Here is a 20,808-nt window from a genome sequence, read left to right as displayed (position 1 = left end):
GTGTGTGTGTGTGTGTGTGCTTGGAAAAGTGTTCAAGCTGTGTTAGCTACATTTCACCAGCTCTTCCAGCTTTTTTTAGCCTAATAAATGAAGTCAACTAACAAAGAATTACTCTTATACCAATCTTCCTTACATAAACATAACTTAGTTACTTCCTTTGATTTTTTTTTCTTTTGCATGCCCCTTTGTATCATTTTGTGTCCACTCTCTAAATTCAGAGGTTTTTGCTGGTCAGTGAACACAGCACAGGCAGAGCTCTCTATAAGTACTTTTCTTCTCAGCTGCAGTTTGTGACATGCAAGGTGGATAACTGATCTGACAGTCTGTACACAACTGATCTGGTCAGACTGATAGATGAGAGGAGCAGCTGTTTGTGAGTAAATACAAACTTTTATACTCAACAGAATGAACGGTTAATATTCACTTTTTCAACGCACCTGATGTTCTGCTGCTCTGTGTCCGCCCAAGTACAGTGTGGAGCTATAAATAACCAAGCTGTATAGATCTTTCAGAAGTGCTCCTAATAAACAGTCCAGATGCAAAAATAGAAAATCTATTTGTGGTGGCAGTTGTTAAAGTTGTGGCGGCCAACCACAAATAAATAAATGTATGGGAAACCCTCATGTATTCATCCAATCACCCAGCACTATTGTGGTGGTAGTTACTTAATTTACCTCAACAACTACTACATTCCTACAGTTATTTTCCATTGGTCGTGACAATTTGATGCAATATAAAAGATCGATGCAAGTCTATAGTTTATTTATTGTAATTGTCTGCACTATAATGGTGCATTTCTCACATCCTGTTTAACGTACTGTAAAATTTTACTTTGTAAATATTTAGTGTCCTTAAATCAGAGAACCATGATGCCTTCAACTATACAACTAAGCCAGTGTAACATTATGTCACCATAACTCAGTTATGCCCATGAGAAATATGGTGAACAAAGAGGGGAGAGATTTGTCAGAAATTATGTCAGATTAACCTATAATTATGCAGAAATGTGTGTGAAAACATCTCTGTTGAGTACACATTTCTTCTGAATCTATCTGCTGGCTTTATTCAAAGTCATCTGCAAATGGCTGAAAGTAACCGTGACTGACTGTCTTTGCTTTAGAGATGCCATTATTAACATAAAACTGAGTACACTTGCTCCGGGCTGTACAGCAGCATGACAAATACAATTCCTCGGTTCTTTGATTTCTGATTTTCACTTGCACAAATACTCCACTGTCGTAAATCCCTTTTAGAACTACATTTAACTCGATCAATGTAGAGGACTTGCTTTTGCAATCTTGTTGAGCCACAGAAAAAAAGGAAAACATCTAATTCATCAGATCATCAGCTTCCTAAATTTTACACTTTCAGTCATGCCATCTGTCTGAGGCATGAAACTCCCAGAAAACATTGTGCCTGCACGGCTGACAACATGAGCAAATATCAGGAATAAAAAATACATTTGCTCTGTTCTGTTTCTTTTGTTGCTTTTTTTTGTTGCATAATCCCATATAATCCCCTATATCTATATCTATTTCTAATAAAGACCCCATATTGAGCATTTTTAAAGCTAGGCTGACAATTTATTTGCTGGGTATGTAGGTCCAAAGTGCCAATACCATTCCTTTAACCCTTTGAAATAAGCAAATTGGCTTGAATCTTTTTAAAACATGGGAAAAAGACAATGAGTTAATTAAAAGTATATATATAATGTAATAGTATATATATATATATATATATATATATATATATATATATATATATATATATATATATATATATATATATTTTTTTTTTTTTAAGAAAATCACCTGGATTAAACTGCAATATAACTTTGAATATGTAATTATGTAATCATGATTTATATATAGTTTTCCTATAGTTTTCTTTTTTTTTCTTTTTTCCCTTTACAATTGTCCCTAGCTTCTTTTAATTAGTCACCAATTTGCTTGAGAATTCGAATCCTAAAATACTTGTAAAGGCATCTGAAAGTACAAGAAATGTGATTTTTCATAGATACATACATAGATACATTTATTTTTACAAGATCACAAAATAAAGAATCACTTCTCACACTCAGACTCTCCCTGTTGTAAGAGGATGAGCGATGATGTCACCATTGTATCTATTGCAGGTCACTAGTGCTCACCTGTAGCTATAGCTATAGTTGACACAGTCTTATTACACCTCAGCGTACAACCGAAGGAAAATCCCTACAAGTTGGCAGCGCAATAACAAGCTACCTAAGCAGGAGCCTAAGTCCCCTGCAAGGCACCTCTGATCCGTTCCAATCCCCACTGTGGGCTAATAGTAGCACTCAGCATGCACACAGGGAGATGGATGGAGAGTGAGTGTTTATGTGTCAATGTGTGTGTGTGTGTGTGTGTGTGTGTGTGTGTGTGTGTGTGAATGGAGAGTAAGGATGTGATCAAGATAGATGTCTTATTTTCAGTCTACTACTGAAATCTAAGACCCATGTCATTTAACTTCAACAACATTCATGACCAGGACCACCCATGCCTGGAGACGCTGTAAGACAGCACCTGTTTGTCTGATCACCACAGCTGTTTGTCTACTCTAACACTTGCTGTGTTGTGTCGTTGTGGATTGGTTTCCCATGTCTTACCGGTGCAGGTGAAACACTTGACGTGAAAGTGGGTCTCTTGTACTCGTACCACCTCCCCTTTGCATACTTCCCGACATCGCTGGCACCGGATTGTTCCAGAACTTCTTTCACCACCCGCAGAGCCTTGCTGATAAGCTGTTGAAGACAAATAGACACATTTAACCCTTTGGAACCTGAGAGAATTGGCTTGATTTCATTCAAATACATGGAAAGAAGGCAATGAGCCACGAAAAGAAAAAAAAAACTGACAGGAAAAATAGTGAATAAATAAATAAAATAAAATAAATATTTTAAAAAAAGAAAAGGAAAAAGAAAGTTTAAAAACAAGATAACTTAGAGACAGTCCTTAAAATGCAAAATATTCTAATAAAAGAATTTTAAATATGTAATCATGATAATTATGAATAGTTTTCTGAGATTCTTTTATTTTGTTCCCAGATATTTTTTCCTTGTATTTTAATTTAAATACATTTCTAAATCGTCTAATTTCTTTTTATTTGCAGTACATTTCTTTGCAAGTTGCTCACTGCCTTTTCCCCCGTTTTCTTGAAATATATTGCACCAATCTGCTTTGAGTTCAAAGCTTTAAATACTTTTAATACTTTAAGGCATCTTAAAGCAGCCCAAGAAAAGTGATGTTGCTTCGGGTTTCAAAGGGTTAATATACTTTTTATGTGTTGCTATATTGCTGACTGTTTGCTAAGCCCAACTTGCTACGTCAGTTAGGTTTTCTACTTTTGCACAGCACATATGCAGTTTACAATGACAACAGTGGCAGATTACTGCTTAAAATCCTTAGTCATTTTGAAGAAACATGTTTCCAACAATGTGTCTCCCTGATAGACAAGAAATTACATCTCAAATTTTTTTAATTGATCAAGTCTTGCCTACTGTGTCTTTTGTTTCTTCTTCTTTTCTTTTGTTTTTGCTCATTGATCCATATTCTTATTTGCGACATTGGTTTCTGTTTTTCCACACCAGACAAAAGAGCTGACACAACCAATTACACAATTTCTCTTCTTGCTTTTGCACAACAATTTATTTTCTGACGCGTTCCATCGCGCACTGTCCACAATACTGAAATGGAGCAGAGGAGATCAAAAGATGACCAGACAGACAGCTTTTGGTGGTTGTTAGGACTTTCAACTATTTCTTCAAAAAAAGAAAGAGAGAAAAAGTGAGATGTAGGGCGCAAGCCACAAACAGCTATTCAAGCCAATTTTCATAGTGGCCAAATACTGGAATTACAACTCCCAAGTCTACCATGTGATGCCATTTGGCCCCAAAAGACTAACATGAAAGAGTCTATGAATCAGAGGATACATTTTCTTGAGTGCAAAATAACTCAATTTAAGATCAGAACTTGATCAATTCAGTCTGATAGCATTTGGAAAGTCTATAAGGGCCACAAGATTAAATAATTTCATACCCAATCAAGTTAGTTGAGCACTAAACCGAAATCAGTCAGCTCCTCCCTGCGGAAATCTCTAGGACAGTTGCTCTATGGGCCAGATGATGCAGACGCTTTGCCAATCATACGCCATAGTTGACTGTTTTTGGTGCCATGCAGCACTGAGCAACTTTTTCTAGGAATGAAGGGGTCCTGCCTCCAACACTGTATCCAGGTCTCTTAATACATCCATGGATTAAACACGCCTCCTTCTACTGATTTTAAGGAACCATTCTTGTATTTAAAAAAAACAATTAACACTGCGCTAGTGCTGCTCTCTCATGTGAGTGCTCTGATTATTAAGTTCATTCCAAAACAGACATCACGATTTATTTAGGAGAAAAAAAATCTGATATTCCCCAAAATGGCCAGAATAAAAAGATCCTTTATTTTATAACTTAATTTTCTACCACTGGGACAATTCAACTGAGACTGGGGTTCAAATCAGGCTGCTTCTCTTAAATTGTTAAATAGTTGAATATTCGGGGTCACCCATAACAACAGAATAGATTGAAATGTGCCTGGCTTTGGAAGTTATGTTGGTTGATGTTACCACTGTAGGTAATAGGCTAGTTAACTGGACGTGCTAATGTTTACAGCTTGTGTTTGAGCAGAAAAACACAGTATCATGTCGATTCGTTACACTTTTGCTGTTGTATTTTCAGTTTTGTAGAGAGAAAAAAAAAAAAACACAATCCAAAAGCCTTGCAACAGTCCCATATACACTGCTTCAACATGCAGAAAAATCCAAAGCTTGAAGGGCCTGCCTTCCCTAGCTACAGTTGAAACAAATAGTTTCACCTCATAGTTACAGGTATAGAATGGAAATACAATATAGCCTATTGCCTACTAATGAAACTGGATACAGGCATTGTCAATCACATAGACACAACCCTAACAAACATTTCTGTCTCCATCCAAAGCGAATGCAGCATCCACTTTAACGAACATAATGACATTGCATTATTCAAAATTATAATGGCTTTCGGCATTAAGCTCCACAAAACTGCTTTTCATTTTCAAAGGTTTCTCCACTGCATGCAGCAATCCATCAGCAGAACTGGAGCTGTGAGTTCACTGCAGACTGTACTGTGCGCAGTTCACACAATAAGATCAGTGTGTAGCTCTGTCAACACTTGTTCTGAAGCTGTGAGGTCTGACACCTATGTAAGCTGGGTAAGCTCCAGGCTTTCTCTCCCACTGTCTCTATTTTTCACACACTCGCACGGCTGACACACACACATACACACACACGCACGCATACACACTGCTGCGTCAGGTTAGAAAGTGGATGGATCTCCTTACCTCATTATGCATTAGCTTACATGTCAGACTCCTGCAAGCCCGATAGCTATTTCACATTGTCGGGAAAGCAAGTTCTCACATACACTAACAGAATAATGCTCTCGCAAGCAAAAAAGTCAAAATGATAGATTAATCTGATCTTAAATGAGTGGGAAAAATTAATTTATCTAAGACCTCTTAGGCTCTTAGAGGCTCTTTAAAGGTCTGTCCTCTCCTCCAGGCTACAAAGATTCTCTTGCATTCACAAGCAGAGACAACCAGCCTCCAAAAGACTGTGCCAGAACAGCTGGGTTCACAGTCTCTTATTTTGCTCGTTCGTCCTGAAGGAGCATGTGAGTGCTCCTACACTCAGCGGAAGGACTATAATGGCAGGGTAACCAGCTGGCCTTACTGTCTACCTGAAGAGCTGACTGAAGGACTTTTGCAGCGGCACCGGCACATGTGCTGGCGTGACAGAGCTACTGATTCCATTTCACTGGATGAATCCCGAAGGACTCGCGGCACTTATAAAGTCTAACAGCCTTGCACGCTTCATAGCCCGTGAGCACCCTTTGCATGCTCCGAGTTTGACGACAGTATATGCAAAGTGTATAGGCTTCAGCATGTGTGCTGACTGAGTGTGAGGGCATGCATACATCCATGGGTGCAAGCAGGGCCATGTTGCTATTTGTTTAAGTACCAGAGTGCTCCTATGGTTACCATTAAGTTTTGATTAATTTTAAAGGTTATGTAACCACTGCTCCTACAGATGCAAGTTTGCATACATTAGTCAACTCTAAGTATAAAATGAAGCGATAATTTGCTGCCTTTTCATCTTTAACCGTTAGACTGAAGCCCTTTTCACACAGAAATTGGGCTATAGGGCTGCTACTAAAGCCACTTTTCCACCAAAGGATTTCGGTATAGTACCTTTGCAACCAAAAGTGCTACCTACAAAGAGATACCTAAACCCTAGATTTTTGCAGTGTTTCCACCACACATATTACTTTTACATGTGGGCGGGGTTGTTCGCTCACTCGCTGCTCCATCCAGCAGCACTTGCTGTATTTCCCTGTTCATCAGTGAAACAGAGTGAACCATGTTTATCGTCCATTGCAACTTTTAAGGTGGAATGTTGTATTTCCTGTTCCTCAAAATGCATGAAGTTGACATCATGATTGGATCTTCAAGCACTAAAAAAATGTATATGGATTTCAACAAACTGTAAATACTTTTTTAACTTGGAGAAAAGCCGTTGTTCCGGTGGGCTTCCTCAGCAGTCCACCCCTGGGTGCAATACAGTATGAATGCATGACTGTAGTTTATTTTCTGTTCAGGACAGGCGTGTGGGCACTGGAAATATGCAATCATGATTAATTCCCACTCCCAATCTCCCACACTCAAGTCTCTGTTAGTTCATTGTTTCCCTCACAATGCTGGCAGCACCGCTGGGACCCACTACCCTGCCTGATAAGTGCCCAGCCAATGGTTCAAATAATGGCACCCCTTTGAAAGTGTTTTTTTATACGTGCGTGTGTGCGTGAGAGAGACCAGGCAAAGGGAGTCTTTTTTTTATTGCAAAACCAAATGAGCAACACTGATCCCATCAGGTGTGAATGAGAGATAATGGGAGTACTAATGCCAGTACATGCAAGCCTGCGCCAACACTGGAAACACACAGGGCATTTACTTACAATGCTGACCTTCTGAAATATGGCCAAAACAAACCACTGGCACAGCATAACCTGAAAAGAGACTGTCAACACAAACCTAAGTTAAACAGGTACAGGTGTGGCGAATAGTGAGGATTCCTGCTGATGTTCAACAAGTATCTTTTAATTGATGAGCTGCTTGTTGAACTTGTTGGATGTGCATGCCAAAAAAGCCGCACCCACGCAGAGAATCCAGGTACACAATCAGCTCAGGAGCTGAAGCATTACGTAACTCTATCTAATTGTGTCAGGGCGTTCGTTCTCATTGAACACAGCCAAGCTCTCTCCACCTAAACCCATTACAGAGCTCACTAACAACCCTCTAACCTCTCCCATGCTGAGGTGTTGAGTCATTCTTCTAATGATAGCCACCAGACTACAGGTGTAATCCACTGACTCCAAATCAGCGGCGAGTGCCCCACGAGAAAAAAGCCCACAGCAGACGGGTGATAAAAACAGGGCCAGGGTCAGCAGAGGCCGACAGCATCCCCAGGGACTGAGAGGCTGCTGCTATTTCTGCCCCTGACCTGACAGCCCCCGGGAAGAACATGGGAGCTCAGTCACAAGGGATGCTGGGAGATCAGTGGTGACGAGTAAAGAGCAGGGTAAAGAATCAAAGAAGCAAAACAAAGATGATGTGGACTCAAGATGAATTATTAAAGGGAAAATCTGTTATTTTACTTCTTTTACTTTACTTTGTAGTTAGAAACATATCTTAGTTGTATCAGCTTTTCAGGGACAACTTTAAAATAGCATCTTATGTACAGCTTGTCTGCATTTTCATCCAAAATTAAGAAATAAACACAACCTCACGTTGTCAGTCATGTTTATACTTGGGGTCGACAGATTATCAGCCAGGCCTATTATTGGGGCAGATATCTGGTACATGGTATATTGGTATATTTGGATATTTTGGTTTGCCGCTTATCTGTATCAGTGTTTTATTTTAATGATCGTCGATAAAATTAATTCATGAAAAAGTGTGCTTATTACATCTCAGGAAGCTTTTTTAAATTCGTTTTTTATTTAAAATTTGAACGAACTTTAAAGAAAAAGTTGCAGGGAACTTGCTGTTTAGGATAGTGAAAGTTTCAGTTTTGACTAAACATTCGCTAAAGGCATTTAAACAAAGTGCTGTGTTGGAGTTTGTCATATTCTTATTTCTGAATTTCAACAGACATATTTTCAATTTTATTGTTAATGCATATCAGTTCCATATAACGGTTTTCATTTTGTACTAATAATCGTTATCCGTATCAGTCCAAAAAGGTTCATTTTAGCCTACCAGACAATGTTATATAGCTGTTCTTTTTTATGGCTAGCGTTGCTTTTCCCACCTTAACAGTTTCGACTGCTGTGTCTGCAATCTTCCTCACAAGTGTCACGTGGTGTTGTTGTGACCTCCACTCTTTATCTTGGTTGGTTTTTCCACCTGAGCGGTGGAAAGACGACTGTCCGGTGTCCGTGGTGCACCCCCACTTTCTGACATCCGTCCTCCCCACCCCCACCCTCGGACGCCTGACTCCCATCAAGCGGCCGAACACCCACCTCCTGGCGGCTGGAAGAGTTTCTCGCTGCCAGGGGGACTCGTCCTTCCACCACTCAGGTGGAAGAACCAACCTGGAGGTCACAACAACACCACGTGACACTTCTGAAGTAGACAGGCAGACACAGCAGTCGAAACTGTTAAGGTATGAAAAGCAACACACCACAAAAAAGAACAGCTATATAACATTATCCATATCAGCCATGAAAAGCCAATATCGATTGACCCCTAGTTAAAAAACTTTTTTTCTTAAAATACATTGGATATTTTCACAGGGTCTCAATCACTTATGATTCTTAGTGGCAAGTTTAATTGCATAAGGACCTGATATCCATAGAATTCAGGCTGTTGTCTAAATTAAGGGTTACTTGCTTCAAAAATGAAGAAACCAAAATCCAAGCTTCTTTTCAGGTACCTATAAATCATATCACTGTCACTATATTCATGTTTTTCCAATTAAAGGGGTGTCTAGCTAAAAGAGCTAAAAGTGCTGTGCATTTTGGGGCAACATACTCTTTAACATCAGCATTGTATACTACATATTGACATCAGCAACATCCTGTCTTCCCTGCTTGTAATTGAATGCAGCCAATGATCAGGTGCCTCCCGCCCCCCTTCCCCTCTCTTCATCTCTCTTCGTCTCTGTCAGGACCTTGGCCTGGAGCATTCATCAGAGCAATGATAGCCAGTCCAGTGGTATCACAAACACAATGTCACTCTATGGAGAGAGAGAAAGGTCAGACTGCTACTGACAGTCTGAATGATCACTCAATCCCACCAGAAGCCAAGGTCACGGAGACAGAAACCTCGAAGACTCGACATACAGTCCAGCCACAAGAGCTGCTTGAGTCTTCTTTACTTCCTTACAGATTAAATGGCAACTTATTATTTCCATACAGTCTCCATAGTTTCCTTTCCACAAGGCCGGTAATGGTTGTACACAAATCAAACTGAATACCACTGTGGTAACCACAATGACTGTAACTGCAAATGAACAAGAAAAACATGTGCCTCATTTTATCTTGGACTGTAAATGCATACCAGTGTGTACATGTGTGTTTGCATCTGCGCATCTTTGTCTCCCACCTTTGTTCTCTGTGTTATTGAACTAAGGCGTCTGGCAGGAGGAGTGATAAATGGTTTTTGGCTCTGTTTTGGACTGCTCACCAGATGAGGCAAAGTAGGAGGAATCATATATGATGTAGTTCCCCTCACTGTCTACCCTTTTTGGACAAAAACAAAAAAAAAATGACATAGAAACAGCACAGGAAATATCATTTCATCTAGCACTATACATTTATTTTTATCCATTTTAGAAGTGGGGTCACTGGATTATTTACTCAATTCATTCACTCTGATCCAGACCAAGATAATGTATCTCTAAAGCTACATGCCATAAAATTTAACATAAATATTCATGGTTCCCAAAGGACCATTACATAAAATTTTGTGGACTCTGACATTTTGTCTATCACCATCATAAAGTCGAGTCTTTTTGCACTATCAGCAACCCACGCTTTTTCCTTCTCTTGCCTTCATAAGGTCAAAGCAATCTTGTAAAGCATTACAATTAGTTCAGTTCAAGGCATTTTCAGTCAGTCATTATACCAAAGCTCGCACTGATTTGGACTAAATCAGGTTTACAGAAAATCAGGCTGTTTCGAGCCCTTTCTTGAATAATGTTATTATTAATGTTATTCCTTGACAAAAGTAGATCAGTCTGCTTGACTGTACTGTGCTTTAAAGTCCCCTGTGAAACAGAAGTTAGAGCCTCTTCAACTTCTGTACTGTGAAGTGTCTGCCAGAAAAAAACAAACACACTTCCCTCGCCATTAGATCAAGAGTAGGAACAGGGAGAATGAATGAAATGGATTTCAGTCGCATTGTTTTGGAAATAAAAACAAAGGATTTGACCACTGATGTCCAAACACACACATCTCTCCCTATCTCTCTTCATATTGCTGTTTGCTAATACAATTCAGTTGTCGCCAAGTGCGGTTTTACCGGTGTGGCTTGCTAGTCTCCTAAAGTCTTATTTGATTGGATGAACTTTTAGTATACACCAACAAGTGCAGGATGAGTCATCAAACATTTGAAACTGTTTCACCTGGTCTTACAGAAAGAGAAAAGACAGAGATTTCTTTGAAAAATACTCTAATACTGATTTTTTTTACACATATTTGGCACATAACAAGAGATAAATGATCAATTAACACGGCGAAACAGAATTAAAACTGGGAGAAAAAATGTTTCATGGGGACTAGGGGTCGACCGATATTGAATATTAGTAGCTAATAAGACCAATAACTGATATTTGGAAATAATGTATGTTTACAATAACAATGAAAATCTTTCTGCAATTATTAAGAATTTAGAATGTAACAAACACTAACATAAAAAAAATGTTTAAATGCCGTTTAATCAAAACAGAAACTTCATATACATCATATACAAAAAGTTCACAGCAACTTTTTTTATGTTAAGTCAAATGAAAATGTAAATAAAATTTAACAAATAAAAATAACTTCCTGAGGTTTCCAAAGTAAAAGTTCCGTGCTGACGAGACTTTCTATTGGACTTTTAGTTAATTAATTAATTTAATTGGCAATCATTGAAATAAAAAGCTGATACAGATAATTGGCAAAATGCCAAATATCGGCCCCAATAATTTGCCGATAATCCGTCGACCCCTAATGGAGACTTAAAGCTAAATGCTGACGTCAGCATGGTAACACGCTCATAACAACAATATGAGCCCAATTCCATGTCTTACAATAGTGTGTTAAAATGCTTATATTTGCTAATTAGCACTAAGTACACAGTGCAGCTGAGCCTGTTGGGAATGTCATTAGCTTTACAGGTATTTGGACATTTAACAATACTGGACAATCATGGTGGCGCTAAATCAAAAGCCAGGGGATCACCAAAGTCATTAGAGGATTCATTGTCTGGTAGCCATAATATATAAACTCATTCATTCAACCATTGTTGAGAAGTCTGGATCAAGGTGGTGGAGTGACTGACTGCAAGCGTGTCTTGAAAGACTACACATGAGGCTGCGTAGCTGAGAAAAATGGGCAATACTTCCACGGAGACTGCAACTATAGCTGGCGTTGGTTTCCATACTTATCATGCATTCAAACCATATGTCTTAATCATTAGGTTGCATGAGACGCAGACACGCTGTTTGAAGTTAAGGCGCCCAAATGGGAATGCCTTTCGGATGTATTTCATCTGAGAACTCTCTGCTATATAGAGCGAGAGAGAGGGAGGCGGAGAGGTGTCAGTGCTGTCTGTGATGTATAGCTCTGCAGATCCCTTCAGGTCCCTGAGCTCAATGATCAGGATATTGATCAACATGTGTTTTATTGCTCCCCTGAAACACACATACCGTATGTACACTCAGAAACGGCCTGATTTGTCAGTTGGGCTTTTGCGAAACTTGCATCTCTGCAGGATTATTTCTGGGTGTGCATATAGAAGTATATTTTAAGTATGTTATACCAAGGTCCTTTCCACCAGAGACTAACCTGCTGCTCACACAGTGCTGCTTCGACCGCCAGCCAGGCAGAAAATAGGAGTCTGACCAGACACACACACACACTCACAAAACCCAGTGACCATGAGAGATAGAAGGCCCAGAAGATGAAGACAGACAGTCGGAGCTGTGTGTAATTACTCCGTGTGTGTCGATGGCCTCTGGGCTATCACACCCAATGCAGCGGAAAACACGGCACACAGCACAGCCTAACAGGCCCATTCATGTCCAGATCTTGAGAGTGCTGCGAGGGGAGCATATGTTTGACTGACCAGAGGGGTGACAGTGAGGAGGAGTGAGGAGGAATGAGGAGGAGAGGAGAGGAGAGGAGAGGAGAGAGATGGTCTTTCCTCAGTTCAGATGCCTGCTGAGTTTATGCCTAAAGCCAGAGTACAGACACATGTCACACCATCATCTGCCTGCTGTGAGAATGCTGACACACACACACACACATACACTCACATACACACTTACATGCAAACCACAGGTTGACATGTTGTTGATGTGTGTGTTTGCTTGCATTTCCTCTTGAAGCACATGCTTTTAAATCACCTCAGCCTGTGACAGCTCTCCACACGCGGGCTGCATGCGCTCCTCCCCCCTCTGTGTCAGCTGAGAAAAGCATTTTGAAGCTTAACAAAAGAATTCAAAACATTTTCTCAGGGAAGCGAGGAGCTGCGACACCACTCCCGGCACGCACAGCACCGGGCGCTGGCAGTCAGGCAAGGCTCGGTACCAGAGGGTTAAGAGCACTGGATGAATAATGTAGTGGCACACAATGACAGGCTAGATTATGAATGATGCAGTAAGACCCGGTGCCTCCTGTAGACAGGGGAGGGAGGACTGGAAGCATATGACACCACGAGTTCACAGAGCACCTGGAGCACATCAGCTGGCCTTACTGACAGCTAAAAGTCTTCCCTTGGAGATCCAAGCTTGTGAATCAACCAGTGATAACTTGTAAACAACAAAGTGGAGGCAAACAGACAGGCACATGCTCACACAGCTGACCTGCAAGCCCTACAGGGAAAGCCCTGATTCAGCTGACAGAGGATCAGGGTCACAGTCAGCTGATACAAGGTCAGCTTAGCATCATGACAGGCCCCGGGCCGGTCTAGGGTAACTATGACAGGAGCCCTCAGGCTGTCAGACTTATTTGTCATGTGCTGCATCGCTGTGAACTAAAACTCCATGAGACCTCCAGCTCAAGGGGTTTCCTGCTCCTGCGATGAATTTTTTTTAGAAGACAGGTGTACCTCTGTGAAAAGGCAACAGCTGACAGCCTGGGTGGTCTCCCCGGAGAGGTCAAATGTGCTGCTGGAGGTGGTGAGGAGGACGAGGAAGGAGAGAGGAGGATGAAAAAGGAGTGACAGAGGAGGGAGGCAGACACTGGGAGGGTCCGAGCAACAGCTGTTACAGGGATGAAGAATCCCAAAAATGCCTCTCTATGGATGAACTCTGGGCAAATGCTACTTTGACCTCCAGGTATACTTAGCTCTCCTATCCTCTTTAAACCTGCACAATGGCTATTCTTAGTACACACAATAAGCAGAGGCATGTGTCAGTACATTTCTATACAACAGTTCTACAGGACTTTTTCTGGATGCTAAGCTGCATGAAAATTTAAACATAAAATGTAGCTATGGCATTTAATATTGTAGAATATTGAGGTGGCATTACTGTGAAATTACATGGGTTAAACCTTGATTTGAGTCATATTTACGTTGGCACTTTTCAACACATATAGGCTACTATTGTTCACCGCTGCTCTCACATGTAGGTATTGTCTTTGCGCTGTAAGTGGAGATAAAGCGCGCAGGGGATGGACTTACCACTGGAACTCATGATGCCCAATGTTTATCTCAAACAAAGCGTCTCCGTCGAGAATAATCCCATAAAGCACGAGGAAATCTTCACGGAGCAGTTCACTCCTTCCAAATTGTGTCATTAAAAATATCCAGTAAACATAAATGATGCTCCTCACTCTCTCCTGCTTCCAGTCCAATTTCTGAGAAGGTGGACAGAGCCGGAAAGATGCGTCTAAAAAATGTGTAAGAAAAGAAAATTTAAGCGAGGATATTTCCAGTGATTGTAAAATCCAAAATAAAAGCTCCCGTTGTTACTGTGTGGGAATGTCGGTTCTGTGTGTGTGTGTGTATGTGTGTGTGTGTGTGTGTGTTTTCTCTCTCTCTCTCTCTCTGTCAGAGAAACAGGCGCCAGTTACCACACAATGCTGCTCAGTCGGTTTCCACCTTCACATTTTCGCTCCTGGCTGATTCCGGCTCCGCCGCGCTCTCCCTGGCGGTGCACTGCTGCTGTCACCGCGCGCCTCTCACGCGCTCTCCACACCGCCACAGCACACCTGTTCCGGTCCTCACTTTCAAAATAAAGTCATAAAGGGATTTTCATTACAGTGACCCCAACTGTATCTAGGCGTTCAGTTTACTAGATACAGATCTAATCAGAATACCCTCAGTTTGTTCTTAACCTTCCAAACACAATGATATAAATCAAAGTGTTTTAGTATCGACACTACTGTTATTCAAACTAAAAGTGCTAAAACAATTGAAACATGTGAACCTACTACATTATTTTTAAAGGCCTTTTTTTATATATAAAAATAACTTTTTAGATAGATTTTAGGGGTTCAATGGCCTTTTCCTTCACGACATATATTTGGATAGTTTCATATTGCTTTGCACACAACAACAACAACAAACAAAAAAATCCAAATAAGATAAACCTTTATTTAAATATAACTTTATTCATTCCACACTTGAAAATTTTACACGTTACAGCAGTTTATATGTCAGAGGCAAGATAGAGGAAAAAAGGGGAGGGGACAATTAAGGGTTAAAATGTGATTTAAAAAATACAAATTAGATAAAACTAAAATAATATAGACTACACTACATACACCCCTTTCGCTTTATAGACTACTTTAATCTTTGTCATACCTCACAGTAGCTGTCTTCATATAGTAATGCCCTTGTAATGAAATAATCCTAAACAACCTAATTAGTGTTATTCGGATCTGTGGGCGAAGCAGCTGCAAAGAAATGTGTATAACTTTATTGTGAAAGTAAAACTGCCTTATTTCCGGTATCGCTGCGCCTCTCTGTGAATGACTTGACGGCTCTGTCTTTTTATCCTGGGTGAAGCGACGTCACTCTGGGCTGCTGTGGACGCTTTGGGGACGCTATAGCCTACATCACACTGCCAGAAGTGTGAAGTGTTCAAAAGTCATTAGTCTCAGTCTTAATTCGTTTTTCACACGAGGTGAGATAGACATTCATATTATCTGAAGCATTTTAAATTGATTTCATAATTAGTCGAGTCAGTGTCATTTAAAATGGGACAGAACAATACGGACCACATTAGTAACCTTTGAAGAGAACTACAAAGAACACTTGAAACAAATTGATTTGAAAACTCTGGAGGGCCTTTATAAATCAGAGACTTGTTGGTGTTATTTTTTCTTTTTGCACTGCGTGGCTGGGCTTGTTGCTAAAACTGTTATGACACCGCCCTCTTCTGGAAAGTCGACGTAAACAAATTAGCTAATTGGATTATTTACGGTGGAGCTGCTGTTGAGGAGAGGAGGTTAATTGTGAAGTTGTGGACGGATTTACTATGCCGTGTTTGGTTGTAGAATCTCAGAAATTATTTTAACTGGCCTGTAAAGGTAGCTCAAGCGTACATTCACTTTGGTCCCAGCCCTTTGACTTTGCATGATTAATAGCAGAACTGTTGAGTGTGTCTGAGTCACTTTGGTGTTTTTGCATATAGTGCATACAGTAGGTTCAGTGAAATCAGTGTGGAAGGATCTTCATCAAATGCTTATACACCCATACGCTGTTTACCAAACAGGCTCAGACACTAGTCAAATTACATTTAAAAAGAATTGAAGTTGGTCAGATGCAACACACAGTTAATCTATCAAAGGACTTTAGGACTAGAGAAGAAAAACAGTAGGCAAAGAGCGGGGCAACATATTGATATTATATTGACATTTGGATATGTGACTAGATATGGCCTTAGATTCTGGGTATTGTATATATGCAAAGGCATTTCAGCTTATGACCTTGATGAAGGCCTCAAGCCAAAACGTACTTGTTGAAATGTGTTCTTTTACACATCATTGTATATACTGTTCATATAATACTACTACTACTACTACTAATAATATTATTATTATTATATTATATTATTATTATTATTATTATTAATTTATATATTTATTTATTGTGTGTGTGTGTGTGTGTGTGTTCATACAAACTGGTTAAATAAATAAGTAAAATTAATTAATTAAAGAAATATATAAATTAATATGTAAATCTGCATGTTTTAATGCTCCAGAGATGTATCAGTATCTTTAAGTGTTGTCTTTTTCTTGGTTTTAATGGCTTCATTACAGTGAATTGATCAAACTTTATGAATTTACCAAGCTGTTCTTGCACTCACATTAGTTGTTATATTCACATTACTGATAACTGTTTATCAAAAACTTCAACCCTATATCATCACTATATCAATATTGAGATATCTGGTGAAAAAAAATCTAAATATTGGATTTTTACCATATGGGAAGAGGTTGAAATTCCAGAAACACATTTGTTATTTTTAACAGCTTTGTTGCACGACTAACACGTTTCAGCTTGTGGCCTTGTGGCCTTGTGGGTTTGTGGGCTTTTGGGCTCGTGGCCTGATGACCCTGATGACCCCACAAGCCATAACACGCAGATCTTCCAATAAAGCTGGTGCTGGAGCTTCGACCTGTTCTGATTTATATCCCTTCCCCATGCACCCTGGTAGTAGGTAAAGTAATGCCAGAAACCCTCACCCTGCTTTTAAATTTCTTAGTATCGCCCAGTCCGAATCTAATCTGCATGTCAGAACTTCCAATTATTTTTTATTCATTTAACCTTTAATTTAACCCAGCAAGTCATTCATCACAAATTATTATTGACACTGGCTGCAGTTGCACATCACTGTTATGGAGGGTCAGGTTTGTCTGAACGCTCTTGATAATATTTTGGTCTGGAATACCCCTGGCACTATGTGTGTATGTGTGCAGTGTTTTTATGAAGCTGTGCAGTCCTGTTTTTATTAACCGACCGCCTCGTCCTGAGGAAGCCCTGGTTCTGATTCCTGTAGGAAGCTGGACAATGGCGGGATGTGAGAGGCCCCCCCTTCTCTCTCTCTCTCTCTCTGCAGTCTTACCTCTTTGGTTCTGGAGCTCAATAGTTGTACAAGATGTTCTCTTTTTGTCCTTTAATCTGCTTTATTCCCTCACTCAGTTTGGCTCTCAGTTTCAACATAAATCTTTGTTAAAACTACAGTGTGGATTTTACAGAGAGAAAAAATGGATTACAAATGTTAAAAAAAAAAAACAACTCAGAAATTCCTCCATCATGGGGGTACCCTGCTGAAGTCGTGTAACCGCAGTGTCCTAATGAATGTCCTGGATTCCATTGATTTTACACATTAATACTGTATGTACTACAGTGTGTTTACTGGCCTGGCCCTGGTAACTGCTGATTATGATCAGTAAGGATAATGATTTACTCAAATGAGCAATCTTCATCAAGGTGTGTGCGTGTGTGTGGGTGTGACACTGTGCAGGTGAGTGCCCTGTGGGCCTGACGTGTGCCGGGTGCTGATTGTGCTCCTGTGTCAATCCTGCGTTGTGCTTTTGTCCTCTAGTGTGATGGGGCAGAAAAACAGGAAGTTGGCCTTCCTGTGCACTGAAGGCTGCGGGGCAGGAGGCTGTCAGGTCAACACGGTGTTGTCACTGTCTACAAAGGCGCCAATGCCCCCTAATCGACAGTAAAGGTAAACATCCCCTGATATGTGTTATTACCAGAATGAACCGGCATGCTGTTGACTGATGGAAACTGATTCCTTAAGCATGCCAATTGCACAAATTAAGCCTTTTTTTGAGATGCTTAACATATGATGGCGATCATGTTTTTGTTGCCACATTGAATGGCCTAACTATCCGCTCAGTGTTTATCTATTGGAGGTAGTGTGTCTTTTGTTTGTCACACTCAGGCCATTTGTCTACTGGTAGCGCTGATCAGCAGTATGCTGCATTCTTCACTAACCCTCACAATCCTTGCCCTTTGTCCAACAACATGGTCAGGGGAAATGACACACACACACACACACACACACACGCACACACACACACACACACAATCCACCATCCACTCTGTAATGCTACGCTGATATCTCCACCCATTCCTGTCTATTACTAATTTGTTTCTATTCATTGCACCTACATTCCCTCCTTTTTTCTGCCTCACACACACACACACGCCCACACGCACATTTTTTTTGCAAACAGAGCAGAATAAATGGTCTGTGTCCTGCAGCCTTGCATAGCCAATTGCATGATCACATGTGCAGTGCAGGGCTGATATTCAGTGTTCAGGGTGACTTTGTTATGGAGCACTGGGGGCTGGGGATACACAATCAGTTCCAGAGTTTATATTTAACTAAGCAGGCGAAAAAAACCCACAAGAAACTAAAGCAACGCTGGCCGGGGGATTATTATTTCCCCAAACACAGATAGAGATGGACGTGACCCAGAAAGTGAGAAGGTGTTAATGATAGGGAGAGGTCACTGTTATTGCACATGAGGGTAAATACTTCACATTTCACAGTACAATTGGTGGAATGCTGGGCAGGTCTGTGAAAGGCTGTGCACCTTTAGGAATGAGGATTTCTCAGGTATGGACACAACAATTGCTGATTGTTCATGCCTTAATCAGCTCTCATCTTCTGACTGCGGGTGCGTCAAACCAAACTGGTGGGACTGGTGTTGTAGAATGAGGAAATAGACCTTTAAATGGAATGTAGTGTCACATAAGAGTTTAATAGTTTTTCCAGATTAAAATGCAATTATAACCTGACCTCTTTTTTCTGCTTAAGTCTCCTTTTAGGCCTTCCAAATTTTGACTGAGAGAAGAATGTGTGTGTGTGTGTGTATGGGAATGGGAGTGAGTGAGAGAAAGAGAGAGAGAGAGAGAGAGAGAGAGAGAGAGAGAGCGAGAGAGAGGGGAGGCTTTGCCCTTGCCCCAAAGAAATCATGGGAGGAGTTAAGAGCAAAACTTCCTCAGTCAGTGACATGCCGTCTGGGATAGCCTCTGTAGCGCTCAGAGGCACACACTCACTCTGACTTACACACAGCTAGCTATTACTTTCCTTTTCTGTTTCTCCTCTCCTGTGCTTTTGGGCAGACGGCAGAGGATGACAGCAGTTTCAGAAGCTGTCATGAGATGCACTTCACCAGTTAAATGGTGAAACCACACACACAGAAAGATACATAGATACAAACTCTGCCACGCACATGAGGAATGAATTGAGAGGGGAGAGTTGGCAGCAACACAGAGGTAAGAGTTGTTTCTTTTCCCTACATTTGATATGTCTGACTGCCCTCTAAGTCTCACTGTATCATACACTTTCTTCTGTTTAGTGGGTTTAACACAGCTGCACTTTGTACTTGGTCACATAACCATAAAGCTGCTGTCAGTTAGGGTATAGGATGGACATAAAAGCTCTCTTGCAGTGATTACAGGTCCTTATTCTGTTCACTAGTGGCTTGATTGTGAATATAAATGCTTCTAAAGTCTCCTAATGAGCAGAAAAGTATACTTATACATGACCATTATTATGTCTGCATTATATTTCACGGTATGTGTGCTTCTATAGTGTTTGTTTCAGTGTTTGTACGAATGCCGCTATGCAACAGTGTGGGAATCTCCCTGCGGGGAGCTCTGTCCTAGACACACAGGCATGCCTGCCAGTGAGCTAACAGGGGGTTAGTCTAAACTTAGAGTCCATAACCCCTGTCTCATATTACTCTCTGCTAACTCCTGTACCACATTTTCCAAATCTACAAACCCCCCAATCGTACACATAAACAGACCCATACACCTCAAACAACCTCGGCCATGCGTTTGAATGCAGCCAGACAGACACTGCTGACACCATGTGTTTCTTATTAGGTTGAATGCTATTGTCATGGACTGCAGAGTGTCACAATTGCAGTCCAGGCTTTTGCTGTGGTTTCAGACTGTAAGGTTGTTTATGGTATGTGGTCACAGGACTCGTCAATCCCAGTCATTACTGGCAGTTTGTGGGTTAACAAGTCTTTAATCATACTGTTTGCACGAGACTTTACTGTCCACAGATTGCAGTCATTCAGAGGATGAAGGCTTTTGACTTTCCAGATGACAGGAAACAACCTAGATCAACAGGTGTTCAGTAAAGATGGCATTGAGACTTACTGTATACAGCATCACCAGCATTACATTGTTTTAACGGACCATCTCTGTGTGTTTAAAAGTGGATGTCACTGGAGACAACCGATGCCCCTTGTGCAGCATTTGGTGCAAACAAAGGGCCCAGCATGTGACCGCACTTATCGGCCTTGAGCAGTCTGTGTTTATTAGATTAGAGAGAATCTGTTGCACTATGAGAACAAGTAGGGGAGTCTAAAGAGTGTCAGGCTATGTCCTGACACGCCTTCAGCCTGTTTACAGCTTTCTGCCCCACCAGATACACACGCACAGATTCAATCATGACCAGTCAGCCGCCACATAAACAAGATGAAGAGACCGGTCTCCGACAAGGATATCAGCCTCT

At 40.7% G+C, this 20,808-nt stretch overlaps 2 protein-coding genes across 11 annotated transcripts in view; one reads left to right on the top strand and one right to left on the bottom strand.

Moving 5' to 3' along the window:
- Window positions 1–14,599, bottom strand: part of ablim3 (actin binding LIM protein family, member 3) — a 62,861-nt gene extending 48,262 nt beyond the window's left edge. For 5 of the 6 annotated variants that reach the window (XM_088081274.1, XM_088081276.1, XM_088081277.1 and 2 more), the window contains exons 1-2: window positions 13,989–14,374; window positions 2,627–2,761 (exon numbers count right to left, since the gene is read on the bottom strand). In XM_088081274.1, coding sequence (XP_087937400.1) covers window positions 2,627–2,761; window positions 13,989–14,001 — 148 coding nt within the window. In that variant the 5' untranslated portion in view covers window positions 14,002–14,374. The other variant, XM_088081275.1, reaches the window with a different exon arrangement.
- The window catches only part of sh3tc2 (SH3 domain and tetratricopeptide repeats 2), a 28,983-nt gene continuing 21,511 nt past the window's right edge, over window positions 13,337–20,808 (top strand). For 3 of the 5 annotated variants that reach the window (XM_088081270.1, XM_042493704.2, XM_088081269.1), the window contains exon 1: window positions 19,284–19,553. In XM_088081270.1, coding sequence (XP_087937396.1) covers window positions 19,511–19,553 — 43 coding nt within the window. In that variant the 5' untranslated portion in view covers window positions 19,284–19,510. Of the gene's footprint in view, window positions 13,642–17,862; window positions 17,992–19,283; window positions 19,554–20,808 lie in introns of those variants that run through there. The other 2 variants (XM_088081271.1, XM_088081273.1) reach the window with 2 other exon arrangements.

This window comes from Plectropomus leopardus, chromosome 8, assembly GCF_026936395.1.
Source record: "Plectropomus leopardus strain MGB_pleo_1.0 chromosome 8, ASM2693639v1, whole genome shotgun sequence".
In the NCBI taxonomy this organism is placed as follows: Eukaryota; Metazoa; Chordata; class Actinopteri; order Perciformes; family Serranidae; genus Plectropomus; species Plectropomus leopardus.
This window is presented reverse-complemented; position numbering and strand designations above follow the sequence as displayed.